This window comes from Choloepus didactylus, chromosome 3, assembly GCF_015220235.1.
Source record: "Choloepus didactylus isolate mChoDid1 chromosome 3, mChoDid1.pri, whole genome shotgun sequence".
Classification (NCBI taxonomy): Eukaryota; Metazoa; Chordata; class Mammalia; order Pilosa; family Megalonychidae; genus Choloepus; species Choloepus didactylus.
This window is the reverse complement of record NC_051309.1, coordinates 9,133,337-9,157,389: the sequence shown is the minus strand read 5'-3', so window position 1 is coordinate 9,157,389 and position 24,053 is coordinate 9,133,337. Positions and strand designations below refer to the sequence as shown.

The 24,053-nt window shown below is 42.2% G+C and overlaps 1 protein-coding gene across 1 annotated transcript in view; it reads right to left on the bottom strand.

The window, feature by feature from the left end:
* The window catches only part of OTOP1 (otopetrin 1), a 60,235-nt gene extending 36,534 nt beyond the window's left edge, over positions 1-23,701 (bottom strand). Inside the window, exon 1 of the mRNA XM_037828894.1 lies at positions 23,299-23,701. Within this exon, the coding sequence (XP_037684822.1) occupies positions 23,299-23,701 (403 nt within the window). The remainder of the gene's footprint in view (positions 1-23,298) is intronic.
* Between the last annotated feature and the right edge of the window lie 352 nt (positions 23,702-24,053).

Sequence of the window (24,053 nt, the reverse complement as noted above, 5' to 3'; positions counted from 1 at the left end):
GGGAAAACTGTGTGTTAGAGCAGTGGGGGGGGGGGGTGGTTATATAGGAACTCTGTACTGGCTGCACAATTTTGCCTCAAACTTACAACTGCTCTAATAATAAAAAAGAAAAAGAACCTTGTGTTAAATTTAAATTTTTGTGAGAAAAGCACACTGCTCACTGGGACTTTATCAATGTAAAAATCCCTCTTCCTTCACCTGAGCCAACGCTGGCATTCACACGTTCTCTCCCACAAGCAGGAACAAACTGGATCATGTGTGACAAGCATCAAGCCTCAAGCAGGGGGAAGGGCATGAGCTGCAGCAGTGAGATCTAACATTACAACCCAGCCCAAGAAGCCTCCAGTGAGAACTAACACAATTGCCTGGACTTTCATTTCCCTTGCTCAAAGCCTTGTACAACTCTAAGTCACATTGTTTTAAAAATCCTAAAAACACCCCAGTGAAATCAGAAACTTTGTAGAGTAGATAGTCAATCCCAATGCTTTGAAATGGTTTGACAAATGTATGGTTCATTTGATTACAAAAAAAATAACAAGACAGGGTGTTTTAGTTTCCTAGCTGCTAAAACAAATACCACACAATGAGTGGGCTTAATAACAGGGGTTTATCGGCTCACAATTTCAAGGCTGGGAGAAATCCAAAATTGAGGCATCAGCAAGGTGATGCTTTCTTCCAGAAGAATGTGGCATTCAGGAGCTGGCTGCCGGTGATCCTCAGTCCTTGGCTTTCCTGTCACATGGCGACATCTTCTCCTTTCTTGCCCAGGTTCCATGTACTTTTAGCTTCTGGCTACTCTCCATGGTTTCTTTCTCTGTCTGATTTTCACTCTGCTTATAAAGGACTCCAGTAATCTGGATTAAAGCCTATCCTCATTCAGTTGGGGATAAGAATGAGGATAACTTAACTTATTTAGAATGGGTCCACATCCATCAGAATGTGGACCAAGACCAGGAACATGTCCAAACTGGGGTGCACAATCAGTCCCCAACACAAGACTAAGCAGGCTGGGTGGGGTGGCCAGAGCATAGACCCAGAGCAAAAGGGGACCTGGGCACTGGTCCCAGCTGTGCCACTGAAGCAGCGTATGAGCTAGGACAAGTCACTTCCTTGCTCCTAGCCTCACTTTTTTCTTCTTTTTTGGGGGTTTTGAAATGTAGATGTTCTTTATTCTGAGATCACTTTATCACCGTCAGTCACAGAGACACTATCTTGCTAATCTATCACCATTTCTAACATCATGGCATTAGTGAAATGTCATATCAAGAACATAATGTCATAATATGTTGTAATCAGTCCTTTCTTCCCTCTTTCCTTGTACAAAGCCACATAGTCAAACATTGCTAGCTAGTGGGTCCCATGGGTTTTGGTGCCATCTTTGGTGCAGATATCACCACTCAGTCTAGCATATGTGAAACCCTGTCCAAAGTCATTTTTGGTCAGATAAACCAACAACAACTCCATTATGTTATACTCAATTCCCTAAGTTCTGCAACTTTTGTTTACTTTTGCAGAATTAGTAGGAGGGAGCATTGTGGACAGGGAAAGGGTACTTAACTTGGAATCTAGCTAGTCTACTGCTAAACTTTTTCTTTTTACAGGACTATGTATTTTTTAAAAGTTTTATTCACATACCATACAATCCAACCAGAGTGTAAAATCCAACTAGAGTGTACAATGAATTAGCCTCACTTTTCTCATCTGTAGAATGAGGTTGGTCTACAGCAGTGGTTCTCAAATAAAAGTGTGTATCACATCATCTGGAGGACTTGTTCAAACACAGCCTGCTGCGCTTTACTCCCAGAGTCTCTGATTCAGTAGGTCTAAGATGTGGCCCCCAGAGCTTCATTTCTAACACATTCCAGGTGAGTGCTAACGCTGTCGGTCTGGGCCCTGATCTAGAACATCACTGTGGTTAACATTTCAAGAAGTCTATGTTAAATACTTCATATACCTTCTAACACTCTTGAAGTCTGTCTTTCCTACCTTCCTTCCTTCCTTCCTTCATCTATCCATATCCATCTACCCATCCATCCATGGCTTCATTCATCCATTTATTAACACAACAAATATTTGGGGATCCCTATTATGTATGAGGCATTGTGCCAGGGACTCAAAGATGAATAAACAAAATGCCTGCAGAAACAAAATACACAAGCATAATATTTCATAAATTGAGATGTGGCTCCAGACTTCTCATTTGCAGTATAGCAAGCTAGAAGCAGTGGAAGAGTATCAATAGCCCACTGTGGGAAAAGGACTGCAGCCCAAGAACCCTATTCCCAGTAAAGATGTTAGAGCAAAAGACAGACATTTGGAGATATGCAAAATATAATCAATTCAACAACTATTCATTGAGCAACAACTATGGACAAGGTGTTGTCCCAGGCACTAGGATATAAAGATCAATAAAATAAAATATCTCCCCGTGGGAAGTTTGACATTCTAGGAGGGAAGACAGAAGAGAAACAAATAAAATAATGAAAGCATAAGAAATGTCAGGAAGCGATAAGTGCTTTGAAGAAAAGTAAAGTAGGAAAGGGGAGTCACGCTGATGGCAGATTAGCAGGAAAGTGCTCTCTGAGGAGTTGACAGCTGGAAACAGAACAGAAATATAAAATGTCAAATGCATAACTCATCTGAGGAGAATATTTGACAAAGGGCTTTAACAAAATAACTGTGAACTGGAAGAAGTTAGAAAGGATGAAGAGGAGAGAAAAAGATAGCGAGCAATAAACTTTGTAAAAGATTGGAGGGGTGAATGGGTGCATAGGTGGATGGATAAATGGCTGGGTGGATAAGTGGATGGATGGATGGATGGATGGATGGATGGATGGATGGATATGGGGGCAGCTGATGAATTAATAGATAAGTAGATTAACATAAAACAAAATAAGATAATTTAAATTAATTCCAAATGGATCAAGATAGACTGCATGGAGGGGGAAGATCCGGGGAAGACAGTAGAGTAGGGAGTTCCAGTACTCAGTCCTTCCACAAAAACAGCTATTAAACAGACAGGAACTGTCTGAGACAACTGTTCTGGGGCTCCAGAGGTCAGAAGAACATCCAGGGAAAAGCAGGAGGAAGAAGCTGATAAACTACAGTAAATAACAGTGAGTTGCTCTCTCTGCAAGGTGGCTCCCAGCACCCATCCCACACGCTGATGGTGAGCCACCTCAGGATCCAGTCCCTGGTTAGCTTCCTGGGGACAGAGAGGGACATAAAAATCCCCTTCTCCAAGAACACGGGTAGGCATGGTGAATGACTGAGCATGGATTTGATTAGCATATTAGGATCACTGGGTTCTGGTTCTGAGCTACTATTTTGACCCACCCTGGACAAAGGTGGCAGCAACAACTGTTTCAACCCTGCCCCAGACAGGGGCAGAGGTGGTGGAGATTAAAAGATGCAGTGTTTCCTCAGGGCTCTGGGGGATGTTTAGCTGAAGAGCTGCATTTGCTGGGCAGGCCAAGAAAGCACAGATTTGGGGAGCCATCAAAGAGGCTTTTGGTGCCCTTCCTGATTCTCTTCCCAGGGAACTTTAGACACAGTCTATGTCCCCTTTGTGAGTCCCTGACCCTGTTTTCACTGGGAAATACTGACTTGGGAAAGTCCTCTCCAGGGTGACTCTCCTCCCAGAATTTGTCCTGCAACAAAAGTAGCTAGAGACAATGAAAGGAGAGTAAAAGAAATTATAGAGGCAACACAAAAACAAACAAAACAGATCAACATTCCCAAAGAAGGAACAGAGGAAAGGAACCTTTCTCTTGAAGGTGAAACAATTGCACAAAAAGTGTAATCTTAAAAATTGTGCTGCATATCCAGGGCAAGAATCAGATGGAGAGCTGAAAAAATCTGACCAATTAAACATGGAATATTCTAAAGGTCAAAAATAAGGTGGACTAAGCATCAAAGGAGAACCTTAACACAAAGTCAAGTTTTTTATTTTTTTAATTATAAAAAATAATAAAACCCTAGGCAAGAGAGAAACTGACCTTCATGGTAAATTCATCAAGATTATCACATGCCTAGACAAAAGAAAAAAAAAAAAAACACTAAGAAATGAAAAGATATGGCCTAGTCAAGGGAACATATTAAAACTTCAGGGGAGACACAGAATTTGGAACAACTAATCAACTATGTTCAAAAAATCTCCTGAATCAATTCAAGGAGATGAAAGAAAATATAGCTGAAGAGACAAAGAAGGGAAGAAGATGGTGGCATAGAGAGGAGTGGAAGCTAGTTAGTCCCCCTGAAACAACTAATAAACAACCAGGAACAACTAGTAAATAATCTGGAATAACTGCAGGGGAACAAATATGACCATCCACGCATCATACACCAACCAGAATTGGGAGGAATCCCCAAGATTGCAGCATAAAATCTGTAAGTAAAAACTGCAGATCCAAGCCAGGAACCCCCTCCTCACATGGCCTGAAATGCAAACCCTGGCAGTGCTAGAGAGCAGCACTCTCCAAGCAAGTGAATGTAGCTCAGCTGAGCTGCAGCTGGGGTTTTAATTAACAAACATGGTCTGCTCAATACAAGACATGAATCCCCAACAAGCAGACAGAGGCTTTTGGTGATGCTGACCTTGGAGAGTCAGAGAGTGGCCACAGACTGGCCCTGAAGGGGGCTTTCTATCCCTTTTTTGGCTCAGTGGAGAAAGCCTCAGCCATTTTTAGTTCCCAGTGCTCTGACCCAGACAAGGGTGGAGATAGCACAGGCAGAGAGTCTATTCAAATGTAAATGGCCTGTACCTAGGGGATCTATTTTCCCTAAGAGGAAGAAGGTGGTGCCAAGCTCTACTACCAACCTTCTATTCAGAACCAGACCCCAGAACCTGGGGGAAAACAGCCATGGGCCACACCTCCTTACACCAGTCTGGAGCTACAGGCTGACAGGTGCCACCTGCTGGGTGGAAAAGCACACTGACTTGAGGCCTCAAAGAGTGAACCAATCTTCTAAGACACACCCTCAGGGAGACATGATACTATTGCTTCCTTCTGAGACCTGAGCATGTTCTGGTCTGGGAAAACCTGATTGGGGTAACCTAGGAAATCAGATGCCTAGACAACAGAAAACTACAATCTACACTAAAAAAAAGGAAGTTATGGCCCAGTCAAAGAAACAAACTTACAACTCAACTGAGATGCAAGAATGTAAACAACTAATACTGAGTCAATTCAAAAAGTTTAGGGAAGATAAGGCAAAAGAAATGAACTCTATAATGAAAACACTGGGTGTACATAAGGTACAAATCAGAAGTTCAAAAAAACAACTAGCAGAATATATGGAAATGAAAGGCACAACACAAGAGATGAAAGACACAATGGAAACATATAACAGCAGATCTCAAGAGGCAGAAGAAAACACTCAGGAACTGGAGAATAAGGCACCTGAAAGCCTACATACAAAAGAACAATAGAGAAAAGAATGGAAAAATATGAGCAATGTCTCTGGATATTGAAGGACAACACAAAATGCAGGAATGTGCATGTCATTGGTGTCCCAGAAGGAGAAGAGAAGGAAAAAGGAAAAGAAGCAATAATAGAGGAAATAATCAATGAAAACTTCCCATCTCTTATGAAAGACATAAATTACAGATCCAAAAAGGGCAGCATACCCCAAACAGAATAAATCTGAATAGGTCTATGCCAAGACACTTAATAATCATATTATCAAACATCAAAGATAAAGAGAGAATCCTGAAAGCAGCAAGAGAAAAGCTATCCATCCCATATAAAGGAAGCTTGATAAGACTACCTGTGGATTTCTCAATAGAAACCATGGAGGCAAAAAGGAAGAGTGGTGATATATTTAAGATACTGAAAAAGAAAAACCACCAACCAAGAATACTATATCTGACAAAACTGTCCTTCAAATATGAGGGAGAGTTTAAAATATTCTCTGACAGACAATGACAGAGTCTGTGAACAAGATAACTGTTCTACAGGAAACACTAAAGGAAGCACTGCAGACAGAAAGGAAAAGACAGGAGTGAGAGGTTTGGAACACAATTTTGGGAGATAGTAGCACAGCAAAGTAAGCATACTGAACAAAGATAACTGTGAGTATGGTTGAAAGAGGAAGATTAGGAGCTTGTGGGACACCAGAAGGAAAGAGGAAAGATAAAGACTGGGACTGTATAACTCAGTGAAACTTAGGGTGCTCAATGTATGTAATAAAAGGTACAAATATGTTTTTACATGAGGTAGAACAAATGAATGTCAACCTTGCAAGGTGTTAAAATAGGGTGGGATTGGGGGAAAATAAAATCAATGCAAATTACAGACTATGATTAAGAGAAACATTGTTTTATGCTTCCTTTAATATAACAAAGGCAATATACCAATGCTAAATGCATATGAGTGGGGGGACATAGGGGAAGGGTATGGGACTCCTGACATTGGTGATGTTGTCTGACTCTTTATTCTACTTTAGTTTAATGCTATCTTTCCTTTTGTTGCTTCCTAGCTGTAATATTTTGTTTTGTTTTGTTTTCTCTTTTTTCTTTTTCATTTGTCTCTCTATCTTCTTTGACTCTTCCTCCTTCCTTGTGGAAGAAATGGATATGTCCTTATATAGATAGTGGCAATGGTGCTGAATACATAAATATGTGACTATACAGGGAACCAATGATTGTTTACTTAGTACAGAATGTATGGTGTGTGAACAAAACCATCTTAAATAAATGGGATGATGAAGAAAACTTGAGGGCACTATTTGAGTGAAATGAGACAGACACATAAGGACAAATATTGCAGGGTCTCACTGATATGAACAAATTATAATATGTAAACTCATAGACATGAAATATTAGTCACCCGGATATAGAATGAGGCTAAAGAATGGGGAGCAGTTGCTTATTATGAGCAGAATGTTAACTACAGTGAACTTAAATGTTTGGAAATGGACAGAGGTGATGGTAGCACATTGTGAAAATAACTAACAGTGCTGAAACGTATGTGAAGGTGTGGAAAAGGTAAGTTCAGAGTCACATGTCACCAGAAGGAAAGTTGGAGGTTAAAAGATGGGAATGTATAAAACAATGAATCTTGTGGGGGACAATGTCCATGATTAACTGTACAAATATTAGAAATCCCTCTCATGAGCTAGAACAAATGTATGACACTATAACTAGAAGGTAATAATAAAAGGGCATATAGGAAAATATATATATACCCATTGCAAACTATATACTACAGTTAGTAGTAGTTTAACATTCTTTCATCAACAGTAACAAATGTACTATACCAAAACTATGAATGTGTAATGGAGGGGGAGGTGGTTAGGGGTATGGGAGGATTGGAGTTTCCTTTTTTTGTCTTTATTTCTTTTCTGGAGTAATGAAAATGTTCTAAAAATTGAAAAAAAATTAATTGTGATGATGCACAGCTGTATGATGGGACCATGGGCAATTGATTGTACACTTTGGATCTTTGGATATTTGCTATGGTTTGTGAGCAATCTCAATAAAAAAAAATTTTAAATACACTAGAGGCATAAAACAGCAGATCTGAACAGTCAGAAGAAAGAATCAATGAACAAGAATACAAAGCAATTGAAATCTTACAGACAGAAGAACAGATAAAGAAAGGAATGGGGAAAAAATTGACCAGTGTCTCAGGAATTTGAATGACAGCACAAAGCACAGAAACATATGCATCATTGGGAGTCCCAGAAGGAAGAGAGAAGGGAAAGGGAAGAGAAAGAATATTTGAGTTAAAATGGCCCAAAATTTCCCAACTCTCATGAAAGACATAAATATACATGTCCAAGAAGCACAACATACTCCAAACAGAATAAATCCTAATAGGCCTATGGCAAGACACATACTAATCACCATTTCAAATGCCAAAGATAAAGAGAGAATTCTGAAAACAGCAGGAGAAAAGGAACGTGTCACAAGCAAGGGATCCACAATAAGCGTAAGAGTCGATTTCTCATCAGAAACCATGGAGGCAAGAATGCAGCTGAAAGAGAAAAGGTGCTGAAAGAGAAAAAATGCCAGCCAAAAATTCTTTATCTGACAAAACCATCTTTCAAAAAGAGGGAAAGTTTTAAATATTCACAGATAAACAGAAACTGAGAGAGTTCATGAACAAGAGACTTGTCCTATAAGAAATACTAAAGGGAGTCCTGAGGCTGAAAGTAAGAGACAGGAGAGAGTGGCTTGGAGTATTGTGAAGAAATGAAGATTATCAGTAAGAGTAACTAAAAGGATAAAAAGAGAGAAAAATATATATGACATAAAAATCAATGGATAAAATGACTGAAGTACTGCCTTTACAGTAGTAACAGTGAATGTTAATAGATTAAACTCCCCAGTCAAAAGACACAGATTGGCAGAATGGATAAAAAGAAAAGCATGATCCAACTATACATGTTGTTTGCAAGAGATTCACCTTTGACACAAATAGGTTGAAAGTAAAAGGTTGGGAAAAGATCTCTCATGCGAATAATAACAAAAAAAAGAGCTGGGATAGCTATACTAATATTGGACAAAATAGACCTTAAATGCAAAACTGTTGTAAGAGAAAAAGAAAGACACTATATACTAATAAAAGGGCAATCCACAAAGAAGGAATAATAATCATAAATATTTATGAACCTAACAACGGTGCCCCAAAATACATGAGGTTAACACTGGCAAAACTGAAGGAAGAAATTGACATCTCTACAATAACAGCTGGAGAATTCAATACACCACTCTCATCAATAGATAGAGCATCTAGACAGAGGATTAATAAGGAAACAGAGATTGTGAATAATATGATAAATGGACCAGAACTAACAGACATATACAGAACATTGCACCCCAAAACAGCAGGATACACCTTCTTCTCAAGTGTGCATAGATAATTTTCCAGGATAGACCACATGTTGAGTCACAAAACAAGTCTTAATAAATTTTAGATGATTGGAATCATACAAAGAATTTTCTCTGATCATAATGGAATGAATCTGGAAATCAATAACAGGTGGAGAAGTGGAGGATTCACAAACATATGGAAATTAAACAACACACTCTTAAACAATCAGTGGGTCAAAGAAGAAATTGCAAGATAAATCAGTAAATATCTCGAGATGAATGAGAACAAGAACACATCATATCAAAACTTACAAGATGCAGCAAATGCAGTGCTGAGAAGGAAATGTCTAGCCCTAACCACTTACATTAAAAAAGAAGAAAGGGCTAAAATCAAAGACCTAACAGCACATTTGGAGGAACTAGAAAAAGAACAACACTCTAATCCCAAATCAAGCAGAAGAAAAGAAATAACAAAAATCTGAGCAGAAATAAATGAAACTGAGAATAAATAAACAATAGAGAGAATCAACAAAACCAAAAGTTGGTTCTTTGAGAAGATCAATGAAATTGACAAACCCTTAACTACACTGACAAAAAAAAAAGAAGGAAGATGCAAATAAATAAAATCAGAAATGAGAGGGGATCATTACTACTTACCCCACAGAAATAAAAAGAATCATAAGAGGATACTATGAGCAACTCTATGCCAACAAATTAGACAACCTAGAGAAAATGGACAAATTCCTAAAAACACAAAACAACCTACACTGACTCAAGAATAAATTAAAGACCTCAACAGGCCAATAGCAACTAAAGAGATAGAACCAGGGTCATCAAAAACCTCCCAACAAAGAAGAGCCCAGGACCAGATGGTTTCACAGGTGAATTCTACCAATCATTCCAAGAAGAATTAATACTAACCCTGCTCAAACTCTTCCAAAAAATTGAAGAGGAGGGAACACCACCTAACTCATTCTATGCAACCAAAATCACCCTAATACCAAAGCCATACAAAGACACTACAAGAAAAGAAAATTATAGACCTATTTCAATTTCTCTAATTAATAGAGATGCAGAAATCCTCAACAAAATACTTGCAAATCCAAATTCAATGGCACATTAAAATAATTATACACCATGATCAAGTGGGTTTTATTCCAGGTATACAAGGGCAATTCAACACAAGAAAATCAAGGTAATGCACCACATTAACAAATCAAAGGGGAAAAACCAAATGATCATCTCAATTGATGCAGAAAAGGCATTTGACAAAATCCAGCATCCTTTCTTGATAAAAACAAAAAACAAACAAACAAACAAAAAAAAACACTTCGAAAGATAGGAATACAAGGAAACTTCCTCAACATGATAAACGGCACATATGAAAAACCCACAGATAACACTGTAGTCAATGGAGAAAGACTGAAAGCTTTCTCTCTAAGATCTGGAACAAGACAAGGATTCCCACTGTCACCACTGTTATTCAGTATTATGCTGGAAGTTCCAACTAGAGCAATTAGGCAAGGAAAAGAAATAAAAGGCATCAAAATAGAAAAGGAAGAAGTAAAACTTACACTATTTGCAAATGACATGACCCTAGAAAGTGCCAAAAAATCTAAAACAAAGCTACAAGAGCTAATAAATGAGCTCAGCAAAGTGGTGGAATGCAAGATAAACATGCAAAAATCAGTAGTGTTTCTATACATGAGTAATGAGCATTCTGAGGAGGAAATAAAGAAAAAAATTCCATTTACAATAGCAACTGAAAAAATCAAATATTTAGGAATAAATTTAACCAAGAACATAAAAGACCTATACACAGAAAACTAAAAAAACATTGCTAAAAGAAATCATAGAAGACCTAAATAAATGGAAGGACATTCCATGTTCATGGATTGAAAGACTAAATAATGCTAAGATGTCAATTCCACCCAAATTGCTTTACAGATTCAATGCAGTCCCAATGAAAATACCAACAGCCTACTTTGAAGAAATGGAAAATCCAATCAACAAGTTTATTTGGAAGGGCTAGGGGCCCCGAATAGCCAAAAACATCTTGTGAAAAAAAAAAACAAAGTAAGTTGGAGGACTCACACTTCCTAACTTTAAAACATATTACAAAACTACAGTGGACAAAACAGCATGGTACTGGCATAAGGACAGATAAATTGAAAAATGGAATAGAATTGACAGCACAGAAATAGACCCTCATATCTATGGCCAGCTGATTTTTGACAAGGCTCCCAAGTCCACTTAACTGGGTAAGAATACTCTCTTCAACAAGTGGTTTTGGAATAACTGGATATCCATATGCAAAAGAATAAAATAGGAATGCCTATCTCACACCTTATACAAAAACTAACTCAAAATGGAACAAAATCCTAAATATAAGAGCTAGGACCATAAAACCCCTAGAAGAAAATGTAGGGAAGCATCTTCAAGAATTTGTGGTAGGAGGTGGTTTCTTAGACTTTACAATCAAAACATAAGCAATGAAAGAAGAAATAGATAAATGGGACCTCCTCAAAATTAAATACTTTTGTGCTTCAAAGTACTGTGTCAAAAAGTGAAAAGGCAGCTGTGACAGTTTGTATATATCATGTCCCCCAGAAAAAGCCAAATTCTTTAACACAATCTTGTAGGGGCAGAGGTATTAGTGTTGATTAGATTGGAATCCTTTGATTGAGTGCTTCCATAGAGATGTGACTCAATCAACTGTGAGTGAAATGTTTGGATAATTTCTATGCTACCCCACCTATTCAGGGTGGGTATTAATTGAATCACTGGAGTCGTATAAAGGAATTCACATAAGGACCTCAGAGCAACTGAGAGTGAAATTGTGGAGAAGAGCTGCAGCTGAGACAGACATTTGGAGACGGCCGTTGAAGCTGACATTGAGATTTTGGAGAATGCCATTTTGAAATGCAACTTGGGAGAAAGCAGACGCCAGCCACATGCCTTCCCAGCTAACAGAGGTTTTCTGGATGCCACTGGCCATCCTCCAGTGAAGGTACCTGATTGTTGATGCGTTACCTTGGACACTTTACAGCCTTAAGACTGTAATTGTAACCAAATAAACCCCCTTTATAAAAGCCAGTCCATTTCTGGTGTTTTGCATAACAGGCATCATTAGCAAACTAGAACAGGCACCATCAGGCATATGAATATATGTATTCTAGGAGTCCCAGTAGGAGAAGAGAGAGAGGGAGGGAAGGAGGGAGGGAGGGAGGGAGAAGAAAGGAAGGAAGGAAGGAAGGAAGGAAGGAAGGAAGGAAGGAAGGAAGGGAGGGAGGGAGGGAGGGAGGGAGGGAGGGAGGGAAGAAAAGGCAGAAGAATTATTTGAAGAAATAGTGGATGAAATTTTCCCAAATTTAACAAATGATATGAAAATATACATTCAAGAATATCCACAAACTCCATACAGTGCAAACCCAAATTGATCCACACTGAGACATATGATAATCAAACTGCTGAATGTCAATGATAAAGAGAGAATCCTGAAAGCTGCAAGAGAGATGTAACATGTTATATACAAAGGAACCTCAGTAAGACTAAATACCAATTTCTCATTGGAAACCATGAAGGCAAGAAGGCAGTGGGCTGACATATTTACAGTGCTGAAAGCCAAAAATTGCCAACCAAGAAATATGTACCTGGCAAACTTCTTTCAAAAATGAGCAAGAGATTAAGACACTCCCAGCTAAACAAAAGCTGAGGGAGACATTGCCACTGGAGCAGTCCTACAAGAAATGCTAAAAAGAATTCTTCTGGTTGAAAGGAAAGGACACTAGACAATAGATCGAAGTTCCAGGAAGAAATAATGATCTCCTGTAACGGGAATGACATGGGTTAGTATAAATGCCAGTACTATTGCATTTTTGGTTTTTATACCCCACTTTTAACTTCCTACAAGATCTAAAATGCAAATGCAAAAAAAAAGCAAATGCAAAAAAAAAAATGATAAATCTGTGGTTTGGGACTTATATAAATATGTAATTTGCAACAAGAACTACATAAAGGTGGGGGGACAGAGGAGTAGAGGGACATAGATGTACATGCTATTGCTAAGTATTACAGATGCTGTTCTGGTTTGCTAGAGCTGCTGTTATGCAAAATACCAGAAATGATTGGCTTTTACAAAGGGGATTTATTAGGTTACAAATTTACAGTTCTAAGGCCATAAAAGTGTCCAAACTAAGGCATCGACAAGAGGATACCTTTACTGGAGAAAGACCAATGGCACCCAGAACACCTCTGTCAGCTGGGAAGTCACATGGCTGGTGTCTGCTGGTCCTTTGCTCCCAGGTTGCATTTCAAAATGGCTTTCTCCAAAATGTCTCTGGGCTTCTTTCTCTCTTAGCTTCTCTCACCTCTCTGCTTCATTCTCCTGAGGCATTTCTCTAAGCATATGGGGATTCTTTCTTACCTTCTCTGGAGCAAACTCTGGGCTTTGTCTCTTAGCTTAGCATCTCCAAGTGTCCTTCTGTCTGCATCTCCCTGTGACTCCAAGAGTCTGGGTCTATGTCAGCTGTTAGTTTCTCCCTTTGACATACTCTGGATTACAAATCTCAGCTTCTCTGAGCTCCTTCCCTTTGTGAGCTCTCTTAAAGGACTCCAGTGATCTAATTAAGACCCACCCAGAATGGCTGGGGTCACACCTCCATGGAAATGATCTAATGAAAAGGTATCACCTACAGTTAGGTGGGTCACATCTCCACGGAAACATTCAATCAAAAGTTTCCACCTGACAAGATTGGATTAAAAGATCATGGCTCCTCTCGGGTCCATAACATTCTCAAACCCGCACAGACGCTAAGTGTTACAGATTAAGGATGCTATATTTAAGCCCCATAGTAACCACAAAGAAAATGTTGGGAAAATATGCACAGAAAGAAACAAGAAGGGCTTCTGAAAGGTCTATTACAAAAATGGGCAAAGGACTTGAGTAGACATTTCTCCAGTGAGGATATACAGATGGCCAATGAGCACATGAGAAGATGCTCAATATCATTGGACACTGGAGAAATGCAAATCAAAACCACAGTGAGATACCACCTTACACCTACTAGAATGGCTGTTATTTTAAAAGCAGGAGGTATCAAGTTCTCATAAGGATGTAGAGAAATGGGAATCTTAGTCCATTGTTGGTGGGAATGTGAAATGGTGCAGCTGCTGTGGAAAGCAGTTTGGCAGTTCCTCAGGAAGTTGGAGATGGAACTACCATATGACCCTCCTGGGAATATATCTGAATGAATTGAAAGCAGGGACTCGGACAGATTATTTGTAAACCAAGGCTCAGAGCAGCATTGTTCACAGTGGCCATAGGGTGCAGGCAATGCAAAGGTCCATCTGCAGATAAATGGATAAGCAGAATGTGGTATACAAATACAATGGAATATTGCTCTGCTCTAGAGAGGAGTGAGGTGCTATGTGGATGAACTTTGAAGAAATCATGTTGAATAAAATAAGTCAGACACAGAAGGACAGATACTATATGATTCCATTTGTATGAAATAGCTTGAGTGTGCAAATTCATAAAGAGAGAAAGCAGAGTACAGGTTGTTGGGGTGGGAGAAAAGCAAGAGAGAGGAGTTAATGCATAATCAGTGCAGGGTTTCTGTTTGGGGTGATGGGAAAGTTCTGGTAAGGAATGGTGGTGAGGGTAGCCCAGCATGATGAGAGTGGGATGAATGGGATGTTTGGAAGTGGGAGCGGTTGAGATGGGAAAGTTCATGTTGTATATACATTTATATAATTTAAAAGAGAGAGATTAAACAGACAACAGCAACTAAAGTTAATACATGATCCTGAACTGGATGTAATAATAGAGGAGAAAACGTCCAGAAGGACATTATTGGGACATATGGAAACAAATGGAGTATAGACCTATAAGCTTTATAGCAATGTAAAATTTCTTAAACTTGATAACTATAGTTAAGGTGGTTACCTAAGAGAATATCCTTGTTCTTAGGAAATGTACATGGCAGTATTACGTGTTCAAGGAGCACGATGTATACAATACTATCAAACATTTAGAAAATGGATAGACAGATGAAAGAAGGAAGGAAAGATAGAAAGAAAGAAAGAAAGAAAGAAAGAGAAAGAAACAGAGAGAAAGGTAGATGTAGATTGATGATAGATATTTTATAGGAAGGAAGGAAGGAGGGAAGGGAGGGAGGGAGGAAGATAGATAGATAGATAGGTAGATAGATAGATAGAGCAAATGTGACAAAATGTTAAAAGTTGGTGGACCTGGGTATCTGGTCAGGAGTATGTAGGGTTTTTATTGTTTTTGTCACTGTCCTTTAAGTTCAAAATTATTTCAAAATAAAAAGTTTTTTCAATGGAATAATATGCATCTGATTATGAGAGCAGGGAAAGAGGAGATAGCCATTAATGTAATAGAAAAACACAATAAAATTTCCTGTGCTTAAAAAAGCAAACATGGAAAAGGGAAAGAACAGAATAATAATATAAAATATATAATTATAATCATCATAAAGAAAGATGGAAATAATAACTCACCCATATAAATCATTACAATAAATTACAGTGGTCTAAATCCTCCCATTATTAGTAATGGGAGGATATAAGAATGCTAAGACTGAATTAAAAAACAAAACCTAGCTATATACTCTTTATACAAAACATACTTGTAGCCAAGCAATAAAGGTTGAAAATAAAGGAGTGGACAAAGAGAAGAGAAATCAGGCAAAACAAAAAGAAAACAGAAATAACAATATTTGCATCAGATCATATGGAACATAAGGAAAAGTAACAAATAAGATAAAAGAACCCCCACCTTTATCATTACAAATGGAAAAGACATAATGTCTGAGGAAGATATAACAGCCACACATGTGTCCAAACAACATAGATCAGGTAGACAAAATGTAAGGACACAGAAGAAATAAATCCCACAATCAATAAGTTGACAGACAGATATAGATAGATTTGTACTGATGTGTGGGTATAAAACCTTGCATGACTCAAAAAGAGAATATGCAATTTTAGATGTTCAGAAAACACCAACAAAAATCAATTATGCTCTAAAAAGGTAATAGAGTGTAATGGTAGGAGCCAAAGTCCGGGCATCAAATCCTGCTTTCTACCATGTATTTGTTGAATGACCTTGGACAATTACTTAACTTCACTGGGCCTCAATTTCCTCATCTGTAAAATGGGGACGATAATAATAATACCTATGTCATGGGGCTGTTAAAGGAATTAAATGAGCAGTGCCCACCCAGTGTCTCACACCTGTGAAATTTTATAAACATATTATTATTATTCTCATCACTCACACACAAAGAAAACCTTAGGAAAACAATTAGGAAGTTTACCAGCCACCTTATTTGAGAAAAATCCAAAAGTTGCCTAGGGTTCCACTTTTAGTGCTGGCAGAGAGGACTCTTGCAGGCAGAAGGCCCCTCCCAGGTAGTCTGCACCCCCACCTGACGCAGGATGCTTTCAGATGCGTCATAACCAGGTTGCCCCCAGGTCTCCACCTGGACAGGCCCAGGGCTGAGAGGCTCGCCACCTCTCAAAGTGGGTCCTTCCATCACAGGTTGGGACTTACACTAGAATGTCCTTCCTTAAACTGAACTTCCGTCCTCTTGTCTGGAACTTCTGTCACCATTCACTCACTCACTCACTCACTCATTCATTCATTCAATCGTTCAGCAGAAAGCAACTGACACTTAGCACATGTGAGGTGCCATGCTGGGAGCTGAGGATTTAATGGCGAGCCCAAGCAGACAGAGTCTCTTGCCTTCACAGGTTCATAATCTGGTTAGACAAACAGTAAAACAGTACGTGAATAATGCAATTTCCAGCCTGGCAGTGCTAGAAAGAAAATGAACAGGGTGCTATGAGAACATATAGCTCTGGGGACTGCCCCTGGAGGTATCAGGGAGGGCTTCCTGGAGGCAGTGATTCTTGTCTGCTGAAAGCCAAAGGATGACATGGAGCTGGTGGGCATAAAGCTGCAGCATTTTCTACCCTGCAACTTCTGCATCCTTCTCTCTTCTGGAATGAGCCTCCTTTGACCCCTCATGGGACCACTCTCCTAGGGGTGCCCATGTAACCCTCAAAGGAGGACGTGTGCAATCTGACTTCCTTTCCAGTGAATGCCAAACCTGCATCTGCCTTTTCGACAGCCACCTCCTCTTGTTGACGCTGAAATCTTGGTCTTATGTTTATATTTTCTTTCAGGCCAAAAGCCCCATCAAAGCAACCAAAAATTTAAGAAAATGCATTCTTGGGGATCACAGCTCCCCCTCCCAAGAGAATTTCTAGAAACCCTCTGCATATTGATCTGCTCCTCAATTTCGCTGTCACACTCAATTCTCTATATTCTGCATATTCTTTTTATCATTTTAAAAAATCAGAACAGTTTTCTGAGCTTTCTAAATCCCGTTGGTTCTAACTGGTCTATTTCTCAAGCCCAACTCCCACACTGGAGACTGAATGATCTTTCTGAAATGCAAATGTGATCATGTCACTCTCCTTTAAAATCTTCAATGGCTCCCCATTACCCGCCAGACAAAGACAAAGCCTGAAGCCTGCCATGTAGTGCTCTACAAAATACAAATTTTGTCAGCATCTCTGAATTCACTTCCTGCCTCAAACATTTCACTCCAAAAAGAAAAAAAAAAAGAAAAAAAAAGGGTCCTCCTCAGGGGACATTTTTCCCATCCCCCAAACCTTCACCCCAGGCTACTCTTCTGCAGCCTCCCAGCTGTATCATAATACTGAATCACTTACTTCACAATAAGAATATATTTCACCCAAAATGTGCAAGAGTCTATTCTAGCTCACTTGTTCTCATAACAGTCCTACATGGTTGGCATTATCATCCCCGTTCTACAGAGGAGGAAACTGAGGCACAGAAGCAGAGCTACCTGCCCAGCCCCGAGAGCATCCTCTCAGCCATCATGCCCTAATGCCCGGCCCCCACTCTGCACCTCCCTTGCCCTCCCCAGCACCCACAGAGTGGGCACTCAGCCCACGTCACCAAACAGGTTGCCAACCACCAATTCTCTCCATGCCTGCTTGGCTTGCCCTGTTTTTTTGTTGCTCTTGTCAAGTTTCAATATCCTTCTGCGCAACAGTGAAGATGGAAGCAAAATGGAAGTGGGAGATTTTGCCTTCTTTGTCCCCCATTAATATCATGCCATCTGCTCCTAAACAACAAGTTGATCCCTTATTCTCTTTCTCACTCTATTTGGATATTTCAAGTGATGGGGAGCTCAGCCCTCTCCTACAGCACTCTCAGCTTTATCATCAGGTAAATGGGGTGATAACACCCACCTGGAGAATTGCTGTGACATTAAGTGAAAAAAGCCAGTCACAAAAGGCCACATATTGTGTGATTCCATTTATATGGAATATCCAGAATAGGCCAACCTATAGGGTCAGAAATTAGATCAGTGGTTGTCAGGGCTTGGGAAGATGTGGGCAAGTGGGATAACAGCCAAAGAGCACAAGATTTCTTTTCTTTTCTTTTTAATTTGAGGTCTGACTTATCTACTTTTTTTTTTGTTGCTCATGCTTTTGGGGTCATATCTAAGAATCCATTGCCAAATCCAAGATCAAGAATATTTATTATTAAATTTTCCTCTAACAGTTTTATAGCTTTAGCTGTTATATTTTAATGCTATTTTGTTGAGATATTTTCACACACCAAAGAAACCATCTGACGTGTACAATCACTGGCTCACAGGCTCAACACATAGTCATGCATGCAACCCTATGATAAAATTTAGAACATTTTCATTACTCCAGAAAATAAATAAAAAGAAAAAAGAAAACCCTATCCTCCCAAACTCCTTATCTCCCCCTATTATTGACCATAGGATTGGTGTAGTCCATATTACTGGTAAATATGGTCCATAGTTTGCAATAGGGACATTTTTCCCCAAAACCCCTTTATTATTTATTTATTATTAATAAAAACCCCTTTATTATTAATCCTATTATTAATATTTGCTCTAGCTCATGAAAGAACTTTTTAAGATTTGTACAGTTAATCACAGACATTGTGTACCACAAGTGTCACTGTGTTATTCATTCCCATGTTTTAACCTCCAACTTTCCTTCTGGTGACAGGCATGACTCTAAACTTCCCCTTTCCACCACACTCACGCACCATTCAGCACTGTTAATTATTCTCACAATAACGTGCTACCTTCAAGAAGGTTTCTTTTTGAAGTGATGAAAGGATCTGAGAATTTACCTTGTTGATGGTTGTACAACTCTGTGAAAACAGTAAAAACCATCAACGTGTACACGCTCAATGGGTGACTTGCAGCAGATGTGAACTGTATCTCAAAAAAGCTGTTTTTGTTTAAAAAAAAAAAAAAAAAGAATTGCTGTGACGCAGTGACATGGGCTTGCTACACCAGAATCAAGGACAGAAATCAAGAAAGCAAGGGATTATCTGGGAGCAGCCCTGCGGCAAACCAGAGAGCCTGTAAAATCAAGATGGGCCTCCATTCCAGGGAGAGAAATAAAAAAGCTGGACTGACGGCTGCACCTGCCTGAGGTCAGCAGGGGTCGGCTGGAGCCCCTCGCGAAAGCCCCCTGACGCCCCCTGCTCTGAGATACCTGGCTCAACCGCAGACTGCAGGGCGCCCGGCGCCCGGGACACGTCCTCTAACTGCCTCCTCCAGTAGCGGCCGCGCTCGCAGACCGTGCGCCCTGCGCGCAGGGACTGTGCGCCCCGGGAGCGCCTCAGCCCTGCTCCCTGTTGTCTCCCCCTCCTCCGCTTTCTGCTGCCAGGCCCCACAGCGCCCTGCCCCTCTTCACCCAGAGCCCTCACCCCAATACACTACATTGTACTGGACCCCGCCTTTTCAGCAACCCTCACGTTCACAGGTACCTCCACCCTGGGCTGGGCTTACATCAGCGACTCACTCTCTGCCCCTTTCCCTCTGGTCCCTTAACGGGCAACGAATGCAGTGTTCAGAATGGCTCATTTCAGGGGATGGCGTGCAGTTGGCCCGCTGAACATCTGTGTGATGTGAAATATATATGGGTGTGCCTCATTTAAGAGGAAAAAGCCTGTGTAAAAATCTGCACCCAAAAGAAATAAATTTGGATGTGATTATTCACATAAAAAAAAATAAGAATTGCTGGGACAATTAATGAGGGCAGTGCTTTTAAAGTTCCTGGCATTCAAAACACCCTCAATAAAATATAGCTGTTACTTCTATCACCCTCACTTGCATCCTTCTGTGTTCATAACACTTTTCTGGTTTGAGAAAGGCCAAATAGAGGAAAACAGAGGAGCTGGATTCATAGGCTGTCATCTCTAGGGAATTTTTTAATTAGGTCACTATTTTTCATTTCTAAGAACCCATCTTCACTTTGTCATACCCAGTAGGTGAAATAGAATATTTCCTGCCCAGAGGCATGTGTCCCAACCCATACCAAGACCCAGAAACTTTCTCTGGAAAATCCCAGAGCCCCAAATCCCACAGGCTGGTACATTTGCTGGACTTCACCAGGGCCAGTGTGGAGTCAGGTTCCTTAGCCCACCTGTCTTTCCAGCTGATTCCAGTAAAATCTGCAGTGGCTGAAGGCCCTTCCCCTTGGCACCAGACTCTTTTGGGTAATTAGCCTCCAGCTTCTTTGATGAACCTGCAGCTCATCTGCAGGAATCGACAGTGCTATGCAAACCACTTCATTTGGCCTCTCCCAGTTTTTACCTGAGAGGCAGGCCCAGCTACTTGTTTTACTGACATGGAAAGCTGAAGGTATGAGGCATCACCAAGCCTTCTGGGGCTGGCGCCATTTCCATTACCCACACACCTCACTTGAGTGGTTAGATGGGTAATTATGGGCGCAAGTTACTGAGCATTCAAATGGCCGCCATTTATCAAACACCTTCTATGTGCTTTCTCTCTATATATTGCCTCACTCATTCCATCTCTACTTGGGTGTCCAATAGACATCTCAAGTGTAATGTCTAAAAGAGAAACCTCAATTGTCTCACATCCACTCTTCCCTTCATCTTGCCAATCTTGGGGAAAGGCACCACCAGGTGCCCAGGGATCAGGACCCAATCTGTGGATCCTGACCTCACGTCCCCCGTCCAATCCATCCAGTCCATCAGCAAGTCCTGTCAGCTCTACCTTCAAAAGATATCTGCTGTACACTGCATCCACCCCCCATCCCAGCCGCTGTCAGCTCTCCCCTATTGGATGGCATTCTCCTCCTACATGGCCTTCCTGCCTCCATACCTGCCACTGCCCTCCGACATCCACCTGTGTTTAAAATGCAAATTCAACCATGGTCCTCTCTCGCCCCCACCCCCAACCTCAGACCCCTCCAACGGCTTACCACCACCTTTAGAATAAAAGCCAATTTCTGGCAGTGACCAACAAAGCCCCACGGGATCTGGCCTCTCCCCCAAACCCCCTCCCTTCCATTCACCCTTCTCCTCCTATGAAATCTCAGGGCTTTAGCCTCCAAGCCTTCTTGTTTTCCTTCCATATATCAACTTCAGTGCTGCCTCGGGGTCTTTGCATGCTGCCCCTCTGCCTGGGCTGCACGTCCTGTAAGCGGAAAGGGCCCGCTCCTTTCCGGCCTTCAAACCTCTGCTCAAAAGGGGCCTCCCCAGAGTCCTGCTTTGACCAGAAGGAAGGAGTAGTAAGAGAGGGAGGAATGGAGGGGGTGGGAGAGGAGGAGGAGAGAGAGCAAGGAAGGGAAGGAGGCAGGGAAGGAGAAAGTGAGGGAGGGACAAAGAAAGGATCCTTCCACTACAGCCAAGCATAAGAGAAACCTGTGTGTGTGTGTATAATATTTTTTAGCCTTTGTAAGTCAATATCCTCAATATAACATTTCATGCCCTTTTTTGTTTGTTTGTTTTATATGGCATTGGATTCACTGCCATTCACAGAAAGTCATAAAACCATGACTTTTCCTAGAACAACCATTTTTGAAACTGGAATCTGGGGCATCCTGGAGTCACATCCAGTTTTCCAAAGGCAAGATGAACTAGACACAGTCCCTGAGCTTAAGAAACCTAAAGTTTCATCCAAGTGATCAGACTCATATCCGAATAGTCATAATACAAGGCGGAAATTGACAAGAACCAAAAATAAAAGAGTTTTAGCCAGACAGAGCTGCAGCTCCGGGAGTGAGGAGTAATTCCGGCTGCATGAGGGACAAGCAGCGTTTGGGCCAGAACTTTAAAGGGAATGGGGCAAGGACAATGAATGTGTGCTGGCACCCAGCCTGGCCCAGCAGCCGCTGCATCCTGCCAAGGCTGTGACTCCCATTCTCCAGATGCTGAAGCAGGGTTGGGGGCGGGGGGTGAAGTAACTGACCTAAGGTCATATGAGAAAGGGAAAGCCACTCTCTCACTGAGATTTCAATCGGGGTCTAACAGGAGAATCCGAGTGGACTTGTGTGATTGTCGGGACCACGTGGTGTGAAGTGCACTCAGCCTCACCCATGAAGGTCTCCCAGCTGTACTCCCCACCGCCTCTTCCTGGGGACCAGCATGGGGTCTGTCTCCCGTTCAGGAACCTATGCTCTGGAGGAGGTGAGGGTTCCTATCTTAACAGTGTTTCAATCAACGTGTTTAGAGGGCCTGGCAAGTGCTTCTGTCCCCCCCTGCGCCAACATGCACCCACTCATTCATTACTTCATCCATCCCACCTGCATTTTCTTAGCAACTATTTTATGCCCAGCCCTGAAGTGGCTCTAGGACAGAGATGAGACAGGGCCCCAGCATCACAGAGCACCCCCAGAGTGGCAGAGGATACAGATTTGTCAACAAGGACAGTGTCTACCAGGGCACAGTGAGGGAAGGAGGTGGGTGGGGGTGGTTGGAAAGACTTAGCAGGGAGATGATGCTGGGAGGACTGAGCCCATCTCGGAAGGCCAGATGGGCAGCAGGGCAGGTGGGATGGTGGAAGACACATTCCCGGAGGAGGGAACAGCACATGAAAAAGCACGGAAGGGTGAAATACTGAGATGGGAACTGAAAGCCTTTGGGCATGACTAGAGCACAGAGAGGGGGCAAAGGAGAGGATAAAACCAAAGAGGCCAGGTGCAAGCAGATCTTAGAAGGCCTCAAATAGCAGAAAAGGGAGTGTGGCCTTCCTCAGGGGGCCACTGAACCATTGCATTTTTGAATTTGCATTGCCGTTAAACCTGGGCAAGACTTGAACAGGTGTGTGTGAGTATAGCTCGAATAATGGAATGTCAGGTGCTAACCTGAAGGCAGGGAGAGGAAGCTAGTGCGATGACCCAAGCAGTGCCTTGCCAAAAGCTTACTAGAGAAAAAGAGAGAAAGAAGGGCAGGAGAGGAAAGCCAGAATAGAAGTACAGGAAGGCAGAGGCAGAAAAATCTGCAGCAAAGAAGTCAAAGGAGTAAAGGGCGCAGAGCTGCCGCTAGGTTGCAGGTGGCGGGCGAGCTTGCTGGGTTCGCAGCGCACTCGCCCGCACCGGCTGGTTCCGGGACTCACCGCGCAGCCAGCGAGCGCCGGCGTGCACGTCCTTGAGGCGGATGAGGCGGCGGTGCGCGTAGCTGCGGCCCACGTACCACAGCATCCAGAGCAGCTGCAGCAGCATGAGCGCGATGAGGAAGCAGAGCAGGTCGCTCTTGCCCACGCCCGAGGCGTGCACGGCCCAGGCCAGCAGGAACAGCAGCCCCGCCACGAACACGTTCAGCCCATACTGGCTACTCAGCGCCTCGGCCAGCTTCTGCGGGACGCTGGAGCGGACGACGCCCCGTCGAGGGGCCAGGGACTCCGGGGAGCCGGGAGTCCGGAGGAGGGGCGGCGGACTGGCCGCGGGCCTCGACCACCCCTGGTCCGGGGCACCCGCAGCCGCCAGGGGAGAGAAGGGCGCTCCCCGGCCTTCCAGCATCTTGGCGAGACCGCCACCGAGTCTTGTCCCCGGGGGTGGCTGCGACCCGGGACCCGCCTGCTGCTCCTGGCACTTGCACCTGCCCCTGCCCCGACGTCCCCCCACTCCTGCACACCCCCTTCCGATTACTGACCGGACGCCTTCTGCCGAGCAGCCCCTCTTTTCCGCCTGCCCTCCCCGTTCTGCTGCTTTGCTCTCTGTCACTGTCCCCACCTCGCCTCACTCACTTGGCTGACCCCGGCTTCTCCGCGCCCCTGGACGCCCTCTGCCCACCTGCCCTCCCTCCCCGGCTCCCGCGCAGCCCTCCGGCCCACTCCCGGGCGCGCACTGGCGGTTCGCAGCTCGCGATCGC